Genomic DNA, 25307 nt, shown 5'->3' on the forward strand with positions numbered 1-25307 from the left:
ACCAGTATGTTCAATGTTATAACAAGTATGTTCAATGTTACAACAAGTATGTACAATGTTACAACAAGTATGTTCAATGCAATAGCTAGTTTGACTAGTGTTGACTAGAAAGGTAACAGAAATACATAGATCGTTAGGAATTACTGTAAAGGTAAAGAAATATATAATACCTACGTATTAAACTATAATTATTTTATGAGATAATTTGTTTTCAAAATTAAAATTCGGTCTTCTTGTGATGATTAGAGAAAAAATAAAGTTTTGCAAAACTAACAAAAGAAAAACGTCACAAAGTAAACCTTTTGATATTGTAGAGCGTGAAGAAACATGTATCTATCTCCGATTACAAATTGTTTTGTCATCTGACGTCTCCATAATGTCTTGAAGTTTTTTTTTAAACAGCAGCGTGAAATGATTTTTTCATTTCTCACGTCTCAAAGATATTTCATTATAGCCTTGCGTAGCGGCAGATCGGCATTTTTTTTCTGATCACGGCAATTTATCAAATATTTTGAAAAACATTAACTTGCGCCGTTTCAACTAAGGGCCCAGACTGCTCCCGTGGAGATTTGGGAGAAATGGTTACAGATATCATTAAAATTGGAGATTTGGGAGAAATGGTTACAGATATCATTAAAATTGGAAATATTTCACATCGATGACTTTGCCGTCGACTTTTGAATGATGGAACAATTCTGAGAAACGTTAAGGAAATTTAATTATTTTCATTGTTTTCAGATATTCTATAGGTTTATACACCGCAAATTAAAATAAAAACTTTGCTTCAATTATTACTATTCCTGAAATTTTATCAATTTATTAGTAGACTAAATTTTATCTGCATTTCTAAATTTTATTAACAACTCTGATTTATATCAGGATCGAAGGACCATTAAAAAAGGATACTGACACAGCGCTCGGCGTCCCGGTGATACTTGAATTTTACCATGAAACAGCCTTTGCTTATGTTTTCTATGCATTGCACCTTTCCCACTTCCAACATCTTTGAATTTAAAATCTTCACTGTCACACCGTCTGGAAGCTGGAGTGATAATATCAGGAAGCTGATACTAAGAAACATTATGAGTCATGGTTTTTTAAAGAAGTTAAGTGAGATAAACCTTTCAATAAATTATTAATGAGAAATTGTCATAATGAACACTAGGCACCCATTGACTTACAAATAAATGGACGACGGGTCTAATACAAAAACCACGAAAAAAATTTCCCAAGTCAACCTATTTAAACGTAGTGACATGTAAAGGAACATGAAAAAGCTAAAACGTTGAATTTAAATTGTAATGTCATCGCAGTACTGTCTAATTTTGCTTGCTTCGCTGTCAGTCGAACAAACGAAGACTAAAGTGTGAATGACGCTCTGTATACGATTTTAACGCCCTATAAGTTCGGACACTTTTTAGCGCGGACCCGACGTCCATATATTTGTAAGTCAATGTAGGCACCTATAAGAAAAACAGAATTGGGCGAACTGAGTCATTGTCGTATCCTTTTTGCATAAGAATGCTCTAATAATGTAGCCACCACAAAATGAGGCAACGACAAGACTGTTCGGTTCAAGAAATGACAAGATCTAAACTCAGCTTTAAGCTTACAAGAACGGAATAAAGTTCAAATTGATAAGCTTGGTGTGCTCTTGTGCGTAAAATTGTTGTAAGGTTGTAATGAAAATTTTTGAGATTAAGGTACTTTCGGTTTAGGACTACGTTTTGAGCTGTACCTACTGTACCATGTTCTGAGAATGAGTAGGTATAAATACTCATAATATAAATACCTAAATGCAGACTGACTTTTTTAAGACATAAAATCGAGTCATCCGAAGAACAAAGTCCGATGTGATTATACAGCGAAAAGAGAATAAGTACGTTACGAGAATAATTTTCTTATTCCAACTAAGGTCTACGTAAAGGTGTTTTGAGGATTTATATATTTTGTTTCATTTCGGAAATATAAAATCGAGCAACGGTCGATCTGACATCCACAGCGAAGAAGAACGAACGAAATGTACTGTCCTGAGAGTAATCTAGCATATAGATCTTTGTTCTACGGATGAGTTGAAATATGACGAGATGATACGTCGTGCGCCTGGTGGTAAGCGACACGTACTTTGGATAATTTTCCAAAAAATTTGAAATAGTGGAAATTATTTCGGAAAAATTCCCGAAGAATTGGAAAAATATAATTTCGAAGGCTCTACGTTAGATATTTCTACGTCTAGAAATATCTTTTGAAGTTTTATTTAGCGTGAAATGTAAAATAAACTTGTTTAGCTTAAAGTCGCATAAAGATAAACGAGATTTAAAATGATTTCACAACAGCGAAAAAAAAAACCTTTTTAAGTGGGTCCATCATTTTCGTTCAGTAACTTCAACTTTTGACAGGTGTTAATATCAAATGTGGAAAATTAAAGGAAAGAAATTTATGTGAAAAATATGTTTTTTTCAAAATGGAATTTTTTCCAGAACCCAACACTAGCGACATGTGACAGTTGCAGTGCAATTGAAAGCTTTCAATTGCAAGGATATGAGGTATGTACATTGTACACTACCACTGCGTCCGCCATTATGAGACATAAAAAGTTGATAAGTTCAAAACCGGAAAGCAAGATACTGCTTACCGACAGAAATAGATATGGTGGCAGTACTTCCTTGAACGAATTTCGCTATTATATTTTATTTAATTTAATAAAAAATACTCACATCGTTGAAAATCACCGTGTCTAATTTATTAACATCCACTTGTCTATCAGAATCTCCAACTGAAATATTATTTAATAATGATTCATTATGTAGTAAGCAGGTAAGGCATAAGGGTGTGACACGCCGCACCAAATATCGCGACGCTTCACTATTTTCGGCCGTACCCGGTTTTGTAAGTGGCAGAATTGCTAATTTCAACTGTCCTTGTCGTTTCACAGTACGTGCAGAGGGCTGGCTTCTTTGCTTTCTCGCAGCTCGTTGCTAGGTTCCTCAGGACCCGCTGATAGCTAATAATAATGAAATGATAGCTCGGTGGCTATTTGTATCACTTTGTCTGGTTTTCCAAGTCGTGCAGTGAGGTTCTACTCCACCAATATTTAATATTAAATAATTAATTTACTCTAATATTATCAATTAGTAGACCCGCTTTCATTGCTATTAAAAAAGCCATAGCCGGTAGATCAAGTAGGTATGAGCTTGTTACAAATTGCTGTTAGACGTAGGTATACGGGTTGCCATATTTATAGTTTAAGGCTTGTTCTTACTGAAATAACTATTTATTATGTATCTAGCAAGTATCAATTGGCAAGGGTTGCACGGTATGGATACGAAAAATGCTGTTACTTATTTTTATTCGGTTCTACACAGATTAATTGAAGTTTATGTTGCATAGCGTAATGTCTGCTACGATAACAAACACCCAATTTGATTGCTGGATTGGTCATGATTAAATTAAAACGTGAAAAATTAAAGATTCATTCTCGGAGATATTACAGATACAATGTTACAATAATTAATTAACTGCCTCCGTAGCCGAACAGTTACTATGCTGGTCTGCCACGCATATTTGTATGGCCTACATTTATTTATCTGGTGAGTTTGGGTGTAATTTGTGGTTGTCTATGTGTGTCCATGGCAACTGCGATACTGCGTTTCTCTAGGACTATGAGTGTATGCAATTTTTTTTTCTATTTATTATTATTGTATAAAAAATTCAAGACGCTACGTGGGGACTCTTCTGCTAATGACAGCGAAACTATTGGTAATCTTTTTACGACCATTCCGTTATTCAGGCTAGCCAGCCAATCCCTTTGTCTGCCCTTGTCGAATCATATCATGTAGAATGTTTAATTAAATTCTCGAAAATACATAACAGATAGCCTAGTTGAAAAATATCCCGGACACGTTTTAGTTAATATGGGTGCATGTGTGGACGGTGTGCATCCTCTCTCTTTACATGTAAGTAATATTATATAATACGGTTCCCTTTGCTATTATATAAATTTCTGAAGGAAGTAATTTCCCTGATATATGAAAAACTTATCACACCCATTCCAAAGGGAGGCGATAAATATATGACCTACGAGAATACAGACCAATCTCTAAATTATGGTTAAGTAATTCTTGGCAAAATCTTCGAAGAGATTGTATTACATTTTACAGTATTGATAGTACAGTGTCCCGTCACAGCAACAATACCTATAACTTCTTACGAGGCAGATGTATTCATACTAATTTAGTGTTTTAAAATGATTTTCTTAACGCGCTTCATGTAGGCTATCAGGTGAACGCCGTATATATCGACTTTTCTAAAGCCTTCGACAAAACTTGTCACTCGACACTTATTAAAATACTATCAAATTTCGGTATACACGGCGACCTACTTCGCTGGTTAAGTTATTATATCTCTAATCGAAGTCAAGCCGTAGCTCTATAGGTTTAAAATTCTAGATTCAGAGATTAATACTTGTACAAGACTGTAACATGTTTTCCCAGATAAAAAAATATATATATTTACTGCAACAAGTAAATTTATTTACTTTTTGGTATATGACGGATTTCTAAACACCCCAAATTCAGTAATAATTCTGCTCCCCCGCATCCTCTTTTTTTCCCGATCTCTTTTTCTTTATCCTTACTTTCCGTCGTACTGTACTGCTTTGCAATTCCAAGCTCGTATTCATTTCTGTAAAGTATGTAAGATGATTCGAATCTTAAGATGAGTATGTGGAGTAACCAGAATGGATAAGTTACTTAAGAAGTTAAGCGAGAGTAGCGTCAGTCACCATTGACGAAAAGTTGCTAAGTAATTGTTTACCAAATAGTGGGATAAAGGCAGAAGGCTGCTCGCAGTTAAATTTGACCAATGCTTAAAGAAAATTAATGACCGGCCTAGAAGGGGTAGCGGTGTCAAATTTATCTACTGTCACCTACAGTATAATAGTTTTCATTTTATTATTAAGTAATATATGCTTACCACTTCTGGATATAGATGATAAGTTCGTGATTTGCGGCGCAGGAGGCGTTGGCGGCGAAGTTGGCATGGCAGGATTTTGATCTGACCCTAAGATATTTTGAGTAATTTGAGATGTACTTGGACCCGAGGATGGGTAGTTCCGTGAACATAATATATCGTTTTTGTTTGTATCAGATGTATTCGAATTTGGATAGACATTATACGCGTTTTGTGTTTTAATTTGACTCACGTCAGAGGGGTTTGTGTTCGGTGTGCTTTCATGTACATTTTGGTTAATGTTAGGAGGTATTTGATACATATTCTGATTAGCTGAAGGGTTTTGGTTGACATTTGTATTTACAATTTCTACAGGAGATTCCGAATTGCGCACAGGAGCATGTTGATCTATATTTGTGTTGCGCCTTTCTTCTGGTGTGTTTGTATTTTTCTGGTTCAAGTTACCCCTTAATGAATTCGTCCTGTACACAGGGGAATTTTGACTCATATTTGGCTTATTTTGTGCCACATTCAGCTGAGAAGTTTCTGGGTTTTGGCTTCCATTAGGAATGTTTCGAGAAATACTATGAGGTACGTGAGGTGGCACATTGTGAACGTTACTGCGAGCATTGTGACCCATGTTGAATCCAAATTGGTTTGAATTGAGCATGCTTCCAATCATATCAAATCTAACTACGTTATGACCATTTGGAATAAATGGTGCGTTATTGTTGGGCAGAATGATGTTTTGTGCTAAATTACGGTGATGTTGAAAATTGTACCGTGCAACATTCGGGTTACAATCTTGAGAACGACATGCCTCTCTGGAAGTGGATGGATGTTGGACAGACATGGTTGAAGAAGAATCTGGTAGTTGTTGGCCTAATTTACCTTTAGGTTTTTTTGCCGGTTCGGGACCTAAATTAGCATTTTGTGAGTTCTCATTTTGAGATTGAATTGGGTTAGAACTCGATCTCTTTTGAGAAACGTTTTCTTGTGTAATATTAGGAGTAACATTAGTGTTAACTAAATTGTTCTTTTGTAAAGTATTAATCAAATCTTTTAATGTATTAGCTAATTCTAATAACACACTTGGATGAGCTATCGCATTGGAGGTCGAAAGTGTGTTTTGCAGTTCAATGTTAGTGGTAGAAGTCGAGGGTGTATTTTGTTGTTCAGTATTAGCAATAATACTGGAATGGGCATTTTGCTGTTCAGTGTTAGCGATAGAGCTTGAATGTGCGTTTTGCTGTTCTATGTTAGCGGTAGAACTCGAAAGTGTACTTTGCTGTTCAATGTTAACAATAGTACCGTGAGTGAAAGAGTGTGAATGTGTATTTTGCTGTTCAGTGTTAGAATAGTCATTGGTCGACGGCGCGACGATGTCGGCTTCCTTGCGTATCTGAACTGGTTTGTCGAAATAGCTGTTATGAGAGTCCATGTGCACGTTTCTTAAAGCGAATTTAATGTCATGAAGTATATCTTTAACTGGCTGTAATTCCATCACAGCTCGGACGCCCCTCAAGGGCGCCCCATTTGGGCCTAATCCTGGGCCAACTGTCACCAAACCACGCGGTAACTTAAAGGTGTGAGCGTTTCTTTGGACTAGTTTTACACTAATTACCCTATCATAAATTTTTTGCTTGTCAAACATAGCAACAGCCTGAAATAAAGTATAATAGAATTAAATCTAAATTAAGTATAAGAGATGAGTGAATTCTATAAAATATATGCTGACAGAACTGCCTAAGTAGGTAACTTCTTCTTGGTATTTATACTAATAGCTTACGCCTACGTAAGCTATTAGTATAAATACCAAGAACAAGTTACGCCTACGTAAGCTATTAGTATAAATACCAAGAACAAGTTACGCCTACGTAAGTTATTAGTATAAATACCAAGAACAAGTTACGCCTACGTAAGCTATTAGTATAAATACCAAGAACAAGTTACCTACCCGAAATTAGTCATTTTGCACATTTTGGTACCTATACCAAAATGTGCAAAATGAATAGTTTCGTAGATAAAAGATGAAGGTTTCAAAGCCCAAAAGTAATTGTGGACGCCAACTATATGTACAATTTTTTTATTGTATTTATCGTAAGAGTGAAACAAGTCTGTCTGTCTTATTTATTCACATATATGCATAATAATAAATACCTGAACAGCCTCCACGGGATGGTCATATTCGATTTCTGCCGTGATGTCAGCCAGAGAAATCACTCGAAATGAGAAGAACTTGATTTGCCCGGCAATTGAAAATATTTGTCTGACAAGTTCGTCATCCACATACATGGATAACTGAAACGTAAAAAAAGTAATCATGTAATGTAATAATAGTCGTTACGATTACAGTAAAAAAGTAGTAGGTTGGCCAAAAAGTAAGTGCGGTATGTTATAAATGAAAAACAAAATATAATCTCAGCGCAGAATACTAAAAAAACCAACTTCAAAAGTGCGTGGAATTACATCTATTTGCCAAGTTTTATTGAAATCGGTTGCCGTAAAGTGCGCAAAAGGATTCATCCCCTAGTTTGCCACTCTTAGAGGTGGAATATTTCCTTCAAACTTAAATAGGACCACTACTGAGGTACCCACTTTCCAAAAAAAAAGAATCATCAAAATCTGTTCACAAATTACGACAAAACGTACATATAAATTTTATTCAATGGCCATGACCAAATTGGGGCAATTTTAGAATTTCCCTTTTATAAAAATTCCTGTCTTCATAAAATACAGTTTTCAGTGTCATTTGATGACGCTTACGTTTTTTTTCCAAGTGAAGTCGACACGCCTGTCCGTAACAGTTGCAGTGTCACTCAGATCTTTAAACAACAAAGATCTGAGGGGCACTGCCACTACGCCCGTCATCCTGAGAGAGTCTTGGTGTAGTATTAAAGTTTGACCGTTTTTAAACACATTTTTGCAATAAAAACATTTTTGAATTTTTTTCTGATGCGGCGGTTTAGCACGTAAGCGACGATTTTTGGTTCGCGGCAGAAATAGGTAAGGTAGCAGTATTTCCCTGGGTGAATTATTTCTATTCTATAAAAACTATGTTTATCAAAATCATATCCATTCAAAGAATTTTGCAAAAACCTGAAATAAGTAGCAACAGATACCAACCAACTGCAATAATTTTTGATGGCCTTTTATTTGTGTTAGTTGACTTTATCAGGTTGAAACACACCTTTACGATTTACCAGTTGTGAGCGTTTTTCAAGAACTACTCGTAATAAATTTATTATTGAATTGATATTCATTTATTTTGTGAAATTACTCCACTAGTTTGTTATAATTATTAATACCTACAAAGATAGAGAACACCCAGAAAAAATTCCTTCGATCCGGCCGGATTCGAACCGACGTCTTCTAGCATACCGTGCTAGACGCTGTACCAACTAAGCCACGGAACGAACTAGCGGACTAAAAAGTCGTTGAAAAACCAAATACAAAGACACGACAACAAGCACATAGAAAAATTCGTGAGGTCCGCTAGTTCGTTCCGTGGCTTAGTTGGTATAGCGTCTGACATGGTATGCTAGAAGACGTCGGTTCGAAGGATTTTTTTCTGAGTGAATCTTTACTCGTAATAACATAAAACTTTCCCGCCTATTCTTAAATGCACCCAAAAATATTATTTTTAAAATTACTTTTGACAACAATTATAAAAATTTGAAATAAAAAAAACGTTCTTTTTTTGTTTAAAGTTAGCCAGTGTACCGCACGGATTTTTTGGTCAACCCATTATATTTAATGCTTGTTATTTGAGAGTTCTATTTGATTTTTTTTCCTTTGTTTAGGTTGGACACAATTAAGCTTTCGCCGTTGTCTTTAAGTTGCCTACAAGAAATATAACTCCCCAACACGCATTGGATCAACATGGTCCACTAAAGATAAAAATATTTTAAAGGAGATCGGTGATTACTAGGAGGCATAACTCACTTGGCTAACGAATACTGTGGGAGATAGTGGAGGTTGGATACCGAGATTTTCCAGATACGATAAGCTCAGTCCATAAGTATCGTTGTTGACTTGCTGGTGAATCTGTGCCGATTTGCTGTTGACAAAATTACCATTGATTAGCAAATAAGTAACTAACAGACAATCGCATTAACTGGTATTTGTTTGATTACCAAGGGCATTATGGCGAGCGTTTCCAAATAAGGTTTTGTTTTCATTTTATTTTGTTTTAATTTTTTTCAATATTCCACGTTAAATTGAATTTTCAGTAATTACGGTTGATCGGAATAGGGTGTTTCAAATGAGTAGATATATCATTTGGAACACCCTATTTCGACCATTGGTAATTATGAGCCCTTTTCGGTTAATTTTGTGATTTTATGTCAAGTAGCAAGGTATTAGTCGGTTGCTTTTGATTTGCCTTGGTTTGTTTGACTAAAAAGACGCTAATTTTTAGGCTCCAGTTTCTAATAATCTCAGTACAGAGTACTAAAAAAAACCAACCTCAAAAATCATTCATCACCTGGTTTGCCACCCATAGAGGTAGGATATTTTTTCAAATTTAAATGGGACCACTTTCTCAGGTATCCTCTTTTCAACAAAAAAAATCATCAAAATCGGTTCATAAATCGCATAACAAAAAAAACATAGTCGAATTGAGAACCTCCTACTTTTTTGAAGTCGGTTAAAAATTAACTTCCTTACCATGAACACTTGAGATTTAATTTTGAACCTAAACAAGTCTGTTTCGCTTATTCGTACCATGACGTGTTACGATCGTGTCAGCAGCATTTACGCCAACGCCAAATCAAAAACTAGTAAATTGACTCCTCCTTCGGAATCTATACTATACGCTGAATGGCATTTTGCCAAAGCCGTTCAAAACTCTAATAAAAAAAATATTTGTACCATTCATTCATTTTTCGTACCATTGACATTAATGAAGAGCCAATATTGAGTTGCTGTAATGTCAAAACTGACAGATTATTGAAAAAACTATAGGAATAGTCTATGCATAATATTTCGGTGCAAGGAAAGTTACTCACTCATTGTTGTTCACCTAAATTGAGACGTTTTGCTATTCTGTCGCAATATTTCATTTACTTACTAAATAAATATTATTTCATTCTCAAAAGGGCTTATCTATTTTATTCATCTATTGTGTATCAGTTAAAACGTGTCGTAAGTGGTTGATAAAAGGTAAATACTCATCAGATCATAATATAATATAACTAACAACAAATATACGTAATATAGTAAATTATTTTACTTTTAGATGTGCGACGACGAATTAATAATAATGGAATTCCTGGAGTCAGACGTTGAAACAAATTTTGATTATCGCCAAAAAAGGCGCGACATAAGGATTCAGTCCAATCCTTTTGAATTGGACGATTCTGCTTTTATAAAAAAATATAGATTATCCAAGGAATTAGTATTGAATTTATGCGAGGAATTGAGACCGTACCTTAAAATCCCTAAAAAAACCACAGATTTATCTATAGAAACAAAGGTAAGAAATTAGAAAGTATTTATAACCATCATAGTAAATGAGGGCATTGACAGTCATTTCCAAAAATTACAAGGTAGTCTTCATTTAATTTTGTCTACTGCGAACTGGACAAAACTTTCTATTGTGGATGTGCCCATGGGAACATCTAGTATTTACCAATAGCAGCACAAAATTTAAAATTTCAGGTAAAATAAAAAATAACTACACGGACAACCTTTAACTTATTACCAGATATTACTTAAGGTAGGTTATTATTTGGTGTACACTCACACACACACTTCACAGCAAGCGAAGCTGCTACAGGTGAACACTGAAAATCAGCAATTCTGAGTCTATCCTTTTTGGCCTCATCGCTCAATTGTACTTTTTCAGTATTGTGTTTCCTATGTTTTGGGGACAAATAAATTTATCTTTTTATTTTTATTTATATTCACCACAAAAGATGAAAAGGCCTTCCACCAAGCTAGGGATTTGCCTAAAAGGTAAAAGGTAAAAATTGTACTGCATTTGTTTGTGTTGCTTTTAACAACTTATTAATAAACTTATAATAAATAGTTTTTGTTAAATACCAATCGCATTTGAGTATTTAATATAATGTAATGTTCCACATTAAATTAACTTCTATTTTAGTTATTGACTGCTTTGTCATTTTACGCCACCGGGTCATACCAACGAGCCACAGGGGACATCAGTGGCCATTCAATGGCACAACAAACAGTGTCTGCTGTAATAACTGAAATCACAGCCTGTCTTAATCGTACTGAAATAAGAAAAAAGTATATACATTTTCCTAAAAATCTTGAAGAAAGAAATAAAATAAGATCTAGGTGAGTGTCCTGCTTTTAAATACCTACTTATGACCTCGCGTTGTATTATCCAAAATATTACCTATATTTTGGTACGAGTCAGAATGGCGGGTGTATCTAACGAATCTTGACAAATTTAGTAGTAAAAAAATGTACCTACAAGGTACAATTATTTTAAGAATAGGTACTAAATAGTACAATAATTTAGATACATTTATATGGTACTTTTGTAAGATTCGTTAAGGTACACCCGCTCTTCTGGCTCTCAATAAATTTAATCTTACTTCTCAGGAACTAATCAGCAGGCCGAGTTGGCGTTTCCAGTTTAGGGTACAATTTTTTTCAAATAATAAGTTTTTATAATTATTGAACAAAAACTAGTAATTTGAGGTACACCAATTCTACCTACCTATTTTACCTTTGATATTGCTATAACTTCGTTCTGATGGAGGTAAAATTTTTTTAAGCACAGGTACTAAATAGTGCAGTTTAGGTACATTTTTTTGGTACTAAATTTGTCAGGATTCGTTAAGATACACCCGCCATTTTGACTCTCACATATTTTGTAATGTTTTTTTTTTTGTAAGGTTTCATCAGCAGTTCAAGATCCCTGGCGTACTAGGTTGCATTGGCGGCACCCACATAGCAATTATTCGGCCTACTGACAATGAAGAGACATATTACAGTCGCAAGCAGTATCATTCTTTAAACGTCCAGCTAGTAAGATTATTATGGGCTTAATAAAAATAACTGTAAGGTGGGCGCGCGCGCCGGCGCCTGTTGAGGCGGGCGCGGCGGCTCGTGCGCCGGGCGTTTATTTGCAACTTCGACGTGTGGATCTAACGGTTTTAGTCGCTTCGGCACTGTGAAAGGGAAGACGCCAAGAACCGCGCGCCCGCACCCGCCGCTGCGCCTGCGCCTTAACTCTGAATGAGTCCAAACTTGTGATTTCATAAATACGTAATTTCAGATATGTGATGCTGATATGAATATTACTAGTGTAGAAGCAAGCTATGGTGGAGCCACGCAGGACTCCTTTATATGGAATTTACATCCAATTAAACTCCACATGGATAATCTAAATGAGTGTACGTGGCTGCTTGGTAAGTTACAATTTAAAATAAAAACAATGTATGGTCTTAAGTTTTAATGCATTACTGAAATTATAACAAAGCTATAAAGGCTTCTTGCAGACCAAACCAATGGTTAGTTGTGTCGTATGAACAGCTGCCTATCACTAAATCAAGTAATTTAGTATTTTTCTTGGACCGAAAGCCTCGCACTAGACGGCTGATATTCAGTTCGGTCTAAAACTACCAATTATTGTAAATAATAAAATTAAAAGCAAATATTGAAATTGCAAGAATATCAATCACAAAATATTTTTCAGGAGACTCTGGATATCCGTTAGGAAAATATATGATGACTCCGATCATTAACGCTACTCCGGGATCACCAGCTTACCACTATACTAACTTGCATGTCCAGACAAGAAACAGTATTGAGAGAACGATTGGACTACTCAAATCACGTTTTCGTTGCCTTCTCGTACACAGGGTGTTGCATTACAAGCCAAAAATGGCAGCTTCGATTGTCATAGCTTGTGTGATTCTACATAACATATGTAACAGAGCCAACATGCCTGTGCCCGAATTAAGTAACGAAGACGTGCTTCGAGAGGCACAGATGCAGCCGAATGCGTCTCGTGTAGATAGTGGAGCTGCCACCAGTAGTAATAATCAGGCTCTTCAGCAGGGTGTGGCAACCAGAGATGCTCTTATACGTCGTCTATCGGATGCTAGTGACTGAAATTAATATCAATTAATTTCATTAATTAATAATTATTATAAAAAAATTAATATTAATACTATCGCAAAATTTTTGCAATGGACAAAACATTTCGCTTGCAAATTGTACAATTATGTCCATTCTTTAATTTAATTCAATTTTTAAATTACTTGTTTTATTTTGAGTGGAAGGCGCTTTCATTGTTGGTATTTGTTAGATTAATAACAATAAAATATATTCCTTACTTTGACCGTAATATATTTTTTATTTCTTTTATTTCCTCTAAAAGACAGCGGAGCAGTTCGCTATTTCGGCCCTCTATCTGAGCTCTCTCTTTTGAAATTTCAATGAGAGCCCGCCGTGCTGCTTCCTGAGACATAGTAGGTTCACGTCTACTTCGTCTGCGTCGAGATGTGGGAGGTGGAGTGTTTTGTTGACCAGGAGGCGAAACTGGAGGTGGAGCTGGAGTAGAGAGTGATGTTGATGGTGGTGGAGTAGTGACTGGTGGAGATGGAGCTGGAGTAGGGTGTGATGTAGATGGTGGTGAAGGGACTGGTCGAGGCAGGTTAGCGGCTGGTGGAGGCGGTGTAGCAACTGGTGAAGGTAGAGTAGCGGCTGATGAAGTTCGAGCAGTGGTTGGAGTAAGCTGTAGTTGAGGAAGTGGTAGGGGCAGCGACTTATACTCAGCCAATATACTGGCAGAGTTTATTGGTTCAGCAACTTCCATTGGCAATTTCTAAAAAAATGTTTCATGGTAAATTATTATAGTAAATATTTACGAACATGTAAATCAACTAATAAACAAATAAAAATATGGAGTTGAACTTACTTCCTCAAATGACTTAACGCGCATTCCAGCCAAGCGCGCATTATAATCTTTGTCGAGAATACGCAGAAATTTTTTTTCCATTTCCGTCAATTCTTTTAATTCTAACGGATCACCTCCAGTTTTTCTTTGTGCTGCCTTTGCATTTGCAGCCAACTTTTTTAGTTTGGATTTATAATCGACCCAATACTAAAAAAAACAACAACATAATGATGTACCGATTCCATGCAAACAGGACTGGTGCTACCTTAAAAAATATAAAATAGAGTAAAAAGGCTCTATAGTGTTAAAAAATACAGCCCATAGCATCCTCTATCAAACTTTTTGTTGTTATTGTGTATCCTTCTCCAGCTTTTTACAGTCCTATCTGGGTTTCTGACGTTGTCGGCATTGGAACCTAATTTTATAATATAGAAAAGGTAGGATATATTTGATGGTAAATAGTTACTTTTAATTTAACAATGGTGTCTACCCTTAACCTAGTAGTTTCTAAGACGAAATGACATAAAATTATGTCTGGTATGTCTTCATCTTTAAAATAACGAACAATCTAACTGCAATTTTCTAATAATTATGTTTTCAAACAAACTTCCAGAGTTGATAGTGATACTTCATAGTCCTAGTTTTTCGTTATTGGATGTTGTCCACTCACACTTAAAAATGTGTTTCACAAAAAGTGACTTTACAGTGTGAATGCACGGTTTTTATGTTACATACTTTGCACCACCCTCTCCAATCTTTAACAGCTCCATCTTCATGCGAGTTTAGTGCCTCTTCGATTTTGATCCACATTCTTTTTGCATACTCTCGCGCTTGAGTAGATTTGTTGTACCCAGTGGCAATAGATTTATTTTTTATTAAAAATTCCCACAGGGTCTCCTGCTGCGTTAACGTAACTCTACGGCGGGTGTGAAGTTCACTGCAATAAGATAATTACTTCAACATAAATGCATTCCTATTACAACTCGAAGTTAAGTTCAATAATAGACTCAAATGTAACATATTACTAGAAGTTATATTTAGTAAATATGTAACTACTTACATCATTTTTACAATACTGAATAACTTGCACACAATTTTTAAATTACACTTACGGTGGTAAACTAGCCAGTGTTGCCAGAGCAATTGAGATATTTTTACTCGTTTTTTTAATCAATTATTCTAAATGCAAACGGAATGTAATTGGATACGTCCAAAATCTTAAAAATTTTAAAAAGTAACTAAGGTCAAGAAAAAATCCTGTTTTAACCAATAATTGGTTTATTTACATATTACGCGTGAAGATTAAAAGTTACGCAAAATGTTAATAATGTAAGCACCTGGAAACACTGGAACTGACACGAACGAATAGCTGACATGGCACATTTACATTAAGTTATCAGGCCACCCCCGCTTAGCAAGCTACTCGGTGTAAAAGTGAGTCGTCTGACGACGGTAGAAGAAGTCGGCTGAAGGGACTGGGTGCGTCGCCTTCGGTAAGGCAAAGCGGTCTGCCGAGAGTCGCCAGACGCTCGGTGTAAATGCGCCATCAGTGTTAAATAAGCACAGACTACATAGAGAACTATCCACAAAAAAACATGTCTTTGTGTAAAAATACACGTATCTTAAGAAAGAAAATTACGTTTAAAAACTTTGCAATACGATCTAAAAGTCAATGGACCAGTGACAACGTTCATTTATTCGCGAGTTAGCGGTTAAAATGCGATTCAGTTTAACTAGGTCATGATCATGGCACGAATTTTAACGATTCAGTTTAGGCACCTAAATTGAACTGCATCAGAATTGACACGTTTTAGTAAAGTTCATGGTAAGGCCCCGGTCTGTTATAGGTAAACTTACATAATGTACCTAGCTATATTGACATTATTTTTATTTTAGAACGAAATTGTTGAAGAAAGTCTCTTCTTGAAAAGAATTTCTTATAAATAAAAATATTTGTACCTACCTAGTAGGTCTCAATTGTATATCTTTCAGTTTATAATTGAGTTTTTGATGGCCTGAAAATAAAACAGTCATTAATATAAGTCACACAATTCAGTACACAAATACGTTCGAAAGATTGTAAAGGCTAAATGAGAATCTTCTAAAGACTGAGAATAAAGAATGAGAGTGTTAATATGGATGCATTACTTTAAGAATAGATAAGAGCCAGTGAGTGAATATGAAGGAAATTTGATATGAAATCAGCCTCCAAAATTTGTTTGGACAATCCATTTTTTTGCATTTCAGTAATTTTGTGCTAAAAGGTTTTGAGAATCTAGTAATACATCTTAATTTTTCCAATTATGGTTTCCTACCTGTATGTACAAGACCAAGAGCACGTCAACCTTGACATTTAAGACCTAAATCCAACTATATGCTGCTTACGATAAGAACGGTCCATAGTACACAGTGTCAAGCTTGAGGTGCTCTTGACTGTACAACTAAAATAATAACGTGACAACCCTACGCTTCAAGCAAGTGTATGCATTGACGCGTCATCGAACAGGTGGGAGTTGTACTACTTGTCTTTCTTCTTCAAATCCGGAATTCGAAAAAAGTAATTAATTATTCTTTGGTGGTTTTAACAACTCTATATCGCTCCTTGTAGCTGTATCTATACATGTGGAACACCTTTTTCCGACCATTGGTAATGACCACAGACACATATCTAGATAGACGCCGCAAGTGTAAGTACTTCGCGTGCCCAAAGCAGAGAACAAATAAGTAATGAGAACGGACACTCTCCGCCCCTCCTTAACCCTAAATACCGCACCACACCCTGCACATTGACTGAACGAGTACAAGGCTGTCGGCGAGCCGTTTTCGCGCTGAAACTTAAAGCTTATTTAAAGCTACATGTCCAAAATATAACATTCTAAGTGCCTTTAATATATTTTTTAAACAAATCTTCAATATTATTCTAGTCAGTAAATTAATAAAAAATATATTATATCGATATAAATACGTAATGAACATGTGTAATTATTAGGATTATATAATAGAATTATAGATAACAGATTCGCGTTAGAATTTTCACTATGTTGCCGCTCTGACCACGTAACGTAATAGTACGAGCAAGTGATGGGTAGGTAACCCTGCCACTTCACGCACACATTCGCGCGTGTGCAGATAGCGCCTTGCTGTATGTAGCAGTAGTAGGTAAATTATTTTCGACTGTTGTATGGAGTGTCCGGGGGTGTGCCCAAAGTAAGTGAAATTCGCTTACTTGCTGCTGCTACACTTCAGAACGCGCTCGACCTTTATCGTAAATAAACACCAGTTGGAAACGCGAAAAATGCATAATTATGCCATTATAAACTGCAACAGCACCATAACTGTGGGTAAATAGGTAAACAGGGACGTTTCCTTCCACGGGTAAGTGGTTTTGTAATGAAGATGCGTAATTTATTTTAAAAACAATTATTTTGGTTTTGTATGAATTTCGAGAAAATAAATATGCAACTCAGTGTATGCCTCATGGATTTGTAATACATTGCGGCTTTTACTTGGTGCGATATACTTGTGATCTTTTGTTAATACGCCATGAATATCGAACGAACGCACTTTTGCATAATGCATTCAGTTTTTATGGTACGGGCGCTTGTACATTTTTTTGGCCAAATATAACATTTAGTGATGTATACGTTAGGCAACACTGTTCTCGATTCTGATCGATTTTGAAAACAAAGGGACGAAAATTATTATGACCTTGGCAATATTACAAAAATATATAACTCTTTTGTTATAACGTTTAGTAACATTTCGTTTTTTTTTTTCAGTTTTGTGCTATCTATTATCAGTAGTATCTGTAATTTCGATAATTTTTGCAGCACGTTGCCTTGAATGTAAGAATATAGTGAGTAAATAATTACTTATTAATTATTACGAGCAATACAAAAAATATATAATGCAAAGAATTAACAGTGCGCTGTCTTTACAAAAACCTGGAGTTGGTCATAGGTATGAGTTCGTTGCTTTCGAGGACGAAAGTGGTCTAGTTTATCCCACCTAAGATGCTATTCAAATATGCAGAGTAGCAGAGTTAGAAATCCGAGAAATAATAAAAAAATAACAAAAATTTCACAATCACACGAGGCCATCATTAAGTAAACCTCTTCTGATTAATAAGATGTTACCATATTTTGTCAGTAGTAACATTTTCATTTGTCTTGCCATTCATCAATGTGATCAATTACCAACAGAAAACCATCTAGTAAAATTAATTAAGACAGTCGCAAGTTCATATACTGAGGTTCGTTTTCATTATTTAAGTTAACCGAAAAGATCTTCTATTTCAAAAGAATGTTATATAATAAGCTTGTTTTACTGGAAGGACAATAATTTTAGAATTTGAACGCCATTAAAAAGTAAAGTCTGAATTTTTTTAAAGTAAAATAAAGGACTAAGCTATCTTATTCTAGTATTTTTCTACTATATTAATATTACGACTACTTGTAATCAACAAATACTTGAAAAAAAAAATATTCTATTTAGACTCGATTAATTGAATGGAATACCCATGTTTACGCGTATTCCGTTCAATCAATCGATCGAAAAACTTTATCTCACCAAAGATGCTATCCAAATATGCAGAGTTAGAAATCCGAGAAGTCATAATCAAATCACAAAAACTTTACACGAGACCGACATTAAGGAAATCTTAGTTACTTTAGTAAGATTTTAGATATTTTATCAGCAGTAACATTTTCAGTTGTCTTGCCATTCACCAATTTGATCGATCACTGACGGAAAACCATCTAGTAAATTTAATTAAAGCAGTTGCAAGTTCATTGACGTGCGTTGTTTTCATTATTGAAGTCAATCGATAAGATCTTTTATTACAAAAAGACAGTTATATATTATAATAAACTTATATTATTTCAGGGACAATAATCTTAATATTTGAAGTTGATTAAAAATTAAAGTTTAAATTATCAAGTAATCAAATTTTTTTAATAAAGGACATGACTATCTTGTTTTGGTATTTTTCTACAATATTAATATTTCCCGGCTACTTGTAATCAACGAATACTTGAATCGATTAATTGAATGGAATACGCGTATTCCGTTCAATCTATCGATATAGCGCGGAAGGAGGTTTCCCATCACTAAATAGTTCTTGTGACGTCATGGTGGATACATGAAATGTGGCACGCTCGCTTTTCATACAAATTGCTGTACTTGCGGCGTCTATCTAGATATACGTCTGTGGTAATGACATAGGCTGCATTGAAGTGACAGTCATAGATAAGCACAATATATGGTTCTGTGGATGTAGTCGTCATTAGGGCTAGTGATTGCAACATCTTACGATATTGTATAATACAATACATTACACAACAACACAACAATATTAAATGAATAGCTGGAAGGTTGATGGAACTAACCTATGTCATATTCTGCTCTCATTGTGTACAGCTTTTGCTTGGCAAATTGCATAAACTCCTTAAATACCTGGTGACAGATTCTTGGGCTCTTGAATTCAAATAAAAATTGTCCTCTATTGATATTAGTTTCTGTACTATATATGAAAATGTCAATAATGTCCTCTTGCGTCTAAAAATAAAGAATATGTTATTATATTTATTGCAAAAAGGATTTTAATATTAGTTGACCCTTAATGCAGACTTCACAGAAGTAATTTCTGTCCAGAAATTCAATTTCCAGGTGGAAAAATTATGGGTGAAGTATGCATTTGGTGGAGCCAGCACAATTTTTTAACAATACTCACAGCACTTGTGTTTTCAATAACAAATTGTCGAATTTTATTTATATGCCACACTGGAGGCATATGTTTAATTAGCAGTACCCTGCAGTCAGCAACAAGATGTTGTGGTGGCTCTTCTTGGATTGTGTCATCTGGGTTCAATTGATCTACTGTGTATCCGTACTTTGAATCGGCTTGTGCATCTACGTACGTGTGATCATTGGTAATGTGTATAATTTCGTCAGCTTTTACAGCTGAATCAAGTTCCATCTCGTCTTTTCCTGAAATTGACTCGGGCTGCGTTTGATTTCTTCCACACTGTTCATTTGGTTCATGTTGTAGCCGAATTGGATCTGCATCTAGTTCCCATATTAGTTCAGATTTGATTTCACTAATAGTAGGTAACGAAGTTAAATTAGCTTGTTCTTGACATTGTCTAGATATTTCTTGTTTGCCTTGGTGTTTTTGTACCATTTCTGAATATTCAACCCATTCATGTGGGTTTCGTAAAACTGAAATAACATATTTTGTTTAGAATTCCAAATGTTTTAGTAGTATAACAAATTTGCATACTGCGATTGATCCAAAACGTTGTAACTAGTCCTTTCGTGTGAAAGAGTTCATCCAGAGACGTACTGCCACCTTATCTATTTCTGCCGCCAAGCGATAATATGCGCAATACTCCATTCCGGTTTTGAGGATAAGGTCCTGGTGAAATTACAAGAACTTGGGATTTGTTAACTTAAGTATCAGGGTGTCAGGCGCAGTGGCAGTGCCCCTCGATTTCAGCAATTTAAAGTTCTGAGTGGCATTGCTATGGACAGGAGTGTCGCTTACCACCAGGCGCACGAGTTGTTCATCCAGTCGCTTTGAACCATAAAAAATACCTTTTCTCCTTTGATTGGTAAAGTACTTATTTGAAAGACGTAAATACCAGTCTTCTTGGTCACAGAGCGAACTAAAAGTGTCTTAGTAAGAAGTCTTTCCTGTAGGGCTAGAACGACAGGACGCGACTAGTGCGAGAGTGACATAAAGCGCGAGATACTGCTACACAACTAGCAAATTAACCTTATAACGGTAGGGGTTTAAGGCTGGAAATCTTCTAATTATTTTATAAAAGCCATTGACTTACAAATAAATGGACGACGGGTCTAATACAAAAACCACGAAAAAAATGTCCCAAGTCAACCTATTCGAAATTTAAATTGTAATGTCATCGCAGTATCGCGCTGTCAGTAGAACAAATGAAGACTAAAGCGGAGTTTGGCGCTCTGTATACGATTTTAGCGCCTTACAAGTGCGGACACTTTTTAGCGCGGACCCGACGTCCATATAATTGTAAGTCAATGATAAAAGCATTCATTATTGCAATGTACCTTAAGTAAGTACCTAGTTCTTTCTAAGAGGTTTTAGCTTACACAGCTTTTATTCTTATAATTTGGCTGTATAAATGTTATTAAACCCAAACAATATGACTACAATACAGGCTCAGAATGTGTTGTTATAAAGGTCCTCGTAAAGAGTAATTATTCTTATAAAAGTGGACAAGGTAAAAATAAGGCTATAAATCTTTTAAGAAACATTTATATAACAAATTAATACTTGTTAGCTATATTATTTTTTATAAGAATTTAAGCAATTCATCAACTAATACAGTAATTAGAAGAGTATTAAGATTGTAATTTACATAACCAAGTCAGCCCATTGAAGTGCAATGTGTGGTCGGGTTATCTACGCCTTTTCCTGTAAAAAAAAATGTATTTGCAAGAATGGAAGAGATTTAAGAGAAGTGGCGGTTTTCAAAAAATACTAGAGCTGTGCTGTAAAATCTACACCCACCACTTCTTCTGTGACGTTATCCACCAATTATTACTAACCAACACCAACAAAGGAGTTGGTGGTTCTGTACAAAATTATTTCATTTGTAATTGTGCATACATTGTTCAAAACCAACAAAGAAAAAATAAGCATTATTGAAAAGGGGACTGAACATTACTAGCACAATGGATTAACTTCTCAATTACAGAAAACAAAATATAAATTTAGTTTTACTTGATTATTACTAAGGAACCCTAAAGTCAAAATAATAATCAATACAGCAATAACATAGCAACAAGTATTGCTTTTATAAAAATATCACCTTTATAGTCCCCTTATAGACGTGTAATTTACTTTCATTCTTGTAACAGCAGTATTAAAAATATAGCACACACACAAAACAGTTCTATATCAAAGGCGTGTTGATAATACACCACAAACTATACCTTACTTTCTCATACTTTTAAATTCCCACATGGTTTTGACTTAAATAATAAACTCATGAACAGCTATTCCAGAGCAGCATTTAACAAAATTGGTTGACAAGATATTGTTTTATATGCATCACACACAAAGTAAATAATATATCTTTTTGTGAAGTCATTACACACCGGCCAAAATAATGATTGCCCATATTAACATATTCAGTTAATGCTTATACAAGGAAATTACCCTTTTCAACAATGTCAATATGACAATCATAATTTTAGCATCCTTATAAATAGCTGAGATATTGCTAATATAAGACTCCTTCCTGTGAACACCTTTAATATGGCAAATATAAGTTGCATTTACTTGTTGCCAGCGATAATAAAACTTGTATAATAATTATTTGCATGCATAAACAAACAATATGACATGTATAAGGTTGAAGCACTTAGAATTTGTGCCCAAATCCACCTTTATAAATGATAATATGGCTTTTATAAGAACACATTTTTATAAACTTCTCTCTTCTCGCGTTTCATGTCGCTCTCGCGCAAGTCGTGCAAGCCTCATTGGTGTGAGCCCAGGGTCTACACTAAAAATAAAGAGTTGTAGCACCGACTGAGATTGGCGTATTTGAGATTTTGCGGTTTTGGACTGGTTTTCCGTCCCCCGTCGATGCGCGCGTAGTCATTGGAGGGCGCTACAGGGTCCACACAGGTCGCATCCAACACTACTCTAATGGACAAATTTACGAACCACGGATAATTTCCTGACATTTCACAGATGAGAGTGCCTTCAATGACTGTGGACTGTATTCTTCTGTTTTTATCTGCCCCTCGTCAAGGGTTTCTTCTTTAATCATCACGTCAAACACGTACATGACTTAAAATAAGATGGACTTTTATTTATAATAATACAAAATTATTGGACATACAAATTATTGTAGTTTAGTTTACTTACTATTAGCGATCCTTTGTCGATGTTATAATGCGGAAACAAGAAACCTACACTGTTCAAGCTTATTTTATAATCACGACACAAATAGCGTCGTTTGTAATGCCAAATTATTAGTATTATATACCGACTTCTTTTTAGAAGGCGGTGCCCTTTTCGGATTCCGCCAGTTTCAAGTATTCATTTAACGAACAAGTTGTTGAGACGTTTAATAGAATAATTATTTTCATAGGGCGACCAAAAATGCTTCGCGACGAATACTTTTTTCTAGTCTCTCCACAGACAGTGTAATATATATCTTTTTTTTTATTAATAATTTTGGCTTGGATACAAGTTTTTTGAGCCATGTCTTCGTTTAATTGTTTCTGTAAATATGGCCGCGACAAAGAGGGCAGGCAACTTGAGGCGGCGTGGTTGGATTGACTCGGGATTCCTGAACGGACCGATACGGGTATTTTAGTTCGAGATTCGTATAAATAATTTGGCGTTTAAATCTTTGATTAAGGCACAATAGCACTATCCTATTCCACTTTAAACTAGATTTCACAAAATAATTGAGTCAAAATAAAAACGACACTTTTCCCTCCAAAAGGCCCAGAGCGAATCTAAATATAATATCCGTCGCCTGACCCAAGTAGAGATGGGAAAAACTGCTTATTTTATTAAACGTTTAAATGTCATACTTTTTTTTAACGCTTTTTAGTTTGAAGCTAACAAAATCGTTTAGAAAACGTTTAAGCGCATAGACTTTGTTTAAAAAAAGCGTGCCACGTTATGTTGAATTAATTTGTTTAGGAAACATACATGGCGCGACTTGAAACTTAGGCACGGCGTAAAAAATGAAATTATTGAGTATCTATAAAACTGGCCAGTGACCAACGCTTACGCTTAAAATGGAAAGCGTTCTTATGCGCTTATTTTAAAATGCAGACTTTTTAAAGTGCTTTTCGTTTAAGTCCACCACTAGACCTACACTCTTTTTTTTTTACTTAAAATGGCGGACTTATTCCTATAATTCCTCCCTCAAAATTCGCATTTAGAAAATGTATGAAAAAATCTATTGATAGAAAACCAGCGCATGCTCTGATGCCGGATGTTCCTAACTCTTGTCTTCTAACTTATTTATATTTACTTGTAGCTTTGTATGTATACATGTATCACACGTGTATTGTAAATGTATAGTGTGGCATAAAGCAGAGGATACATAGAGCATGTACCATTTCCTTAGGTCTCAGCCAACGTTGAAAGAGGAACGACTGAAAATCAGCGTCTGTCTCGCCCGAGATAGACATATTGCTGAGTCGTATCCTTTTCTTCTTTTGCGCCACTGTACACACTTACTAATTTAAAATCACGCAGCCATTTGTTGTTTTAGTGTTAAGTATTAGATTTAAGTGCGTATAGTGTCTCAATTTCTTTTTTTTCCATCCTCTAAGTACACACTACACGGCCCGGCCAATTAAAATGACCTTGTCGTGACGTTTTGGTTTCTGTCCAAAAAGGACAGTTTATCCGTCTGCTGTTTAATTCGTAGACATATTATTATTTTTCTCTATAGAAAGGCAAAGGACACTAAATCCATACAGCTATTTTTAATTCATTGTGAATTCATAATGCCTAAATTCTGGCAACACATTGTCAGAATTTGTTCATTAAAGGTGGAGAATCTGTCGTCGCAGCTCCCGATTGATCAATTTAAGATCATATAGCGTAACACGATAAATTGCGGTAATATATCGTCAGAATTTGTGCATTGTGAATCCACCTTTATTAGACTAATATGTAGGACATGTTTAGTGTTGCGCATGTGGCGGGTCATTTTTTTTTATTCGGTTCACAAAACTGGATACAATTCAAATTTCAGATAAAAGTGTTTGGTTGATATTACGTTACAAGAAGAATGTACCCTACTAGACGTGAACACAGCATGCGAATTGAGAAAATAAATGCTTAAATAATAATATTAATTAAATTACAGTGATTATACACTCACTCATCATGGAAAAATTCCCATTTTGCTAAATAAATATTTTACCGAATATTATTCGCATATTTTCCACATTTTGACTGAACGAAAACGATAATTTTTTACCAGATTCTTTTTTCGCTGTTGTCCAATCATTTTATATCTCATTTTACTTTTATTTTTTTCGTCCTCTAAGCATTTTAGTCGAACTTCTAAACCTTAGAGGATGGAAAAAAATGAAAACGTAGAATATAAGCCTACGAATTTTATTTTTAATGAGTAAAAAGCAAGCGGCTTGATTTTAGTCCCGGCGCGTCATATAGGTATGTCATTTATTTATTTATTACTTTTAAAAAATATTAGCAAAATAATATAATTTCATTACCTACATAAAACTCCAAATGAAATAAAATGATTTCAATCACTTTTCTTCTGTATGCGGAAACTGATGAAACTTAAGATTTTGCGAGATGATGATGATAAGCAGTCTCTTCACAGCAGTCTTTTTCACATGTGGTATGTACAGTCGCGTGCAATAAAATGTATACGTTCACTTATTTATGTGGTTCAAACCAGCTAACAAGCTGAGAAATCTAATCTAAATA

The 25307-nt window shown here is 35.1% G+C and overlaps 2 protein-coding genes across 3 annotated transcripts; one reads left to right on the forward strand and one right to left on the reverse strand.

Annotated features, from left to right (window-relative positions):
- On the reverse strand, positions 1-23341 carry LOC113234651. Of its 2 annotated transcripts, XM_026470054.1 has the most exons (11): positions 22743-23341; positions 22539-22664; positions 19560-20047; positions 19216-19384; positions 15792-15843; positions 8896-9010; positions 7111-7251; positions 4975-6613; positions 2718-2776; positions 907-1042; positions 1-695 (listed from the first exon to the last, which is right to left on the reverse strand). In XM_026470054.1, the coding sequence occupies exons 2-11, from the start codon at positions 22660-22662 to the stop codon at positions 634-636; spliced, it is 2985 nt and encodes a 994-aa protein (XP_026325839.1). In that variant the 5' UTR covers positions 22663-22664; positions 22743-23341; the 3' UTR covers positions 1-633. The 2 variants fall into 2 exon arrangements, with proteins under 2 accessions (XP_026325839.1, XP_026325840.1); XM_026470055.1 differs by lacking the exons at positions 1-695; positions 907-1042; positions 2718-2776 and adding an exon at positions 4538-4683.
- LOC113234652 (putative nuclease HARBI1) lies at positions 10004-13043 on the forward strand. Its single transcript, XM_026470056.1, has 6 exons — positions 10004-10113; positions 10190-10426; positions 11057-11253; positions 11820-11952; positions 12203-12335; positions 12623-13043. Exons 2-6 carry the CDS (start codon positions 10190-10192, stop codon positions 13039-13041), a joined length of 1119 nt encoding a protein of 372 aa, XP_026325841.1. The 5' UTR covers positions 10004-10113; the 3' UTR covers positions 13042-13043.
- Positions 23342-25307: the final 1966 nt, after the last annotated feature.

Source organism: Hyposmocoma kahamanoa, unplaced genomic scaffold, assembly GCF_003589595.1.
Source record: "Hyposmocoma kahamanoa isolate Upper Pololo Valley unplaced genomic scaffold, ASM358959v1 86, whole genome shotgun sequence".
NCBI lineage: Eukaryota > Metazoa > Arthropoda > Insecta > Lepidoptera > Cosmopterigidae > Hyposmocoma > Hyposmocoma kahamanoa.